The 994-nt window shown below is 63.6% G+C and overlaps 1 protein-coding gene across 1 annotated transcript in view; it reads left to right on the top strand.

Moving 5' to 3' along the window:
* Window positions 1-113: 113 nt before the first annotated feature.
* Window positions 114-994, top strand: part of KAT2A (K(lysine) acetyltransferase 2A) — a gene marked incomplete at its 5' end in the record, with an annotated part of 5,781 nt that continues 4,900 nt past the window's right edge. The window contains 3 exons of the mRNA XM_010138878.1: window positions 114-259; window positions 722-811; window positions 957-992. Coding sequence (XP_010137180.1) covers window positions 114-259; window positions 722-811; window positions 957-992 — 272 coding nt within the window. The remainder of the gene's footprint in view (window positions 260-721; window positions 812-956; window positions 993-994) is intronic.

Consider the following 994-nt stretch of genomic DNA (forward strand, 5'->3'; position numbering starts at 1 on the left):
CGGCCGGAGCTGCAGCCATGCGCTGGGTAATGCCCTGTGGGGCGCCTGGGACCCCCCCAGGGAGGGGAGCAGTGCTGCCCCCCATTCTCACTGCAGCTTTCTCTCCGTCGCAGCGGACCATGTGTCCCACCTGGAGAACGTCTCGGAGGAGGAGATCAACCGGCTGCTGGGCATGGTGGTGGACGTGGAAAACCTCTTCATGTCGGTGCACAAGGAGGAGGACACGGACACCAAGCAGGTGTATTTCTACCTGTTCAAGGTGCGTGTGGGGCTGGGCACGTCTCGTGGCGCAGGGGTCCTTCAGCCTTGCCGAGGGGCTGGGGCTGCTCTCCCTCTGCCTGTCGTCTGCCTGCTCTGCCGGGCTCTGTGGGCATGGTGGTGGACGTGGAAAACCTCTTCATGTCGGTGCACAAGGAGGAGGACACGGACACCAAGCAGGTGTATTTCTACCTGTTCAAGGTGCGTGTGGGGCTGGGCACGTCTCGTGGCGCAGGGGTCCTTCAGCCTTGCCGAGGGGCTGGGGCTGCTCTCCCTCTGCCTGTCGTCTGCCTGCTCTGCCGGGCTCTGTGGCCTGGCTGTGGGCTGTCCCACCAGCCCAGCTGGAGACCTGGTACACCGGCTGTGCAGATCGGTGCAGCTCCGCGGCAGTTTCTGCCGTCACCGCTCCTGGGGTGCCCGGCTCTTGGGACGCCAGTAACTGTGTCCAGTGGTGTCTTTGCAGCTGCTGCGGAAGTGCATCCTGCAGATGAGCCAGCCAGTGGTCGAAGGGTCCCTGGGGAGCCCCCCCTTCGAGAAACCGAACATTGAGCAGGTGAGGCTGCTGTTAGGCTCATGTCTTGCACCGAGGACTTGTCCTGTGTTTGGCTGCTCTTGCACAGTCCCCTCCCTCTTCAGGGGGGCAGTGCTGAAGGGTCTGCAGCACGCGGCACCCCTCCACTGCCCCGTCCTCTCCTCAGGGCGTCCTGAACTTTGTCCAGTACAAGTTCAGCCACTT

The sequence above is a fragment of the Buceros rhinoceros genome, unplaced genomic scaffold (genome assembly GCF_000710305.1).
Source record: "Buceros rhinoceros silvestris isolate BGI_N320 unplaced genomic scaffold, ASM71030v1 scaffold34750, whole genome shotgun sequence".
In the NCBI taxonomy this organism is placed as follows: Eukaryota; Metazoa; Chordata; class Aves; order Bucerotiformes; family Bucerotidae; genus Buceros; species Buceros rhinoceros.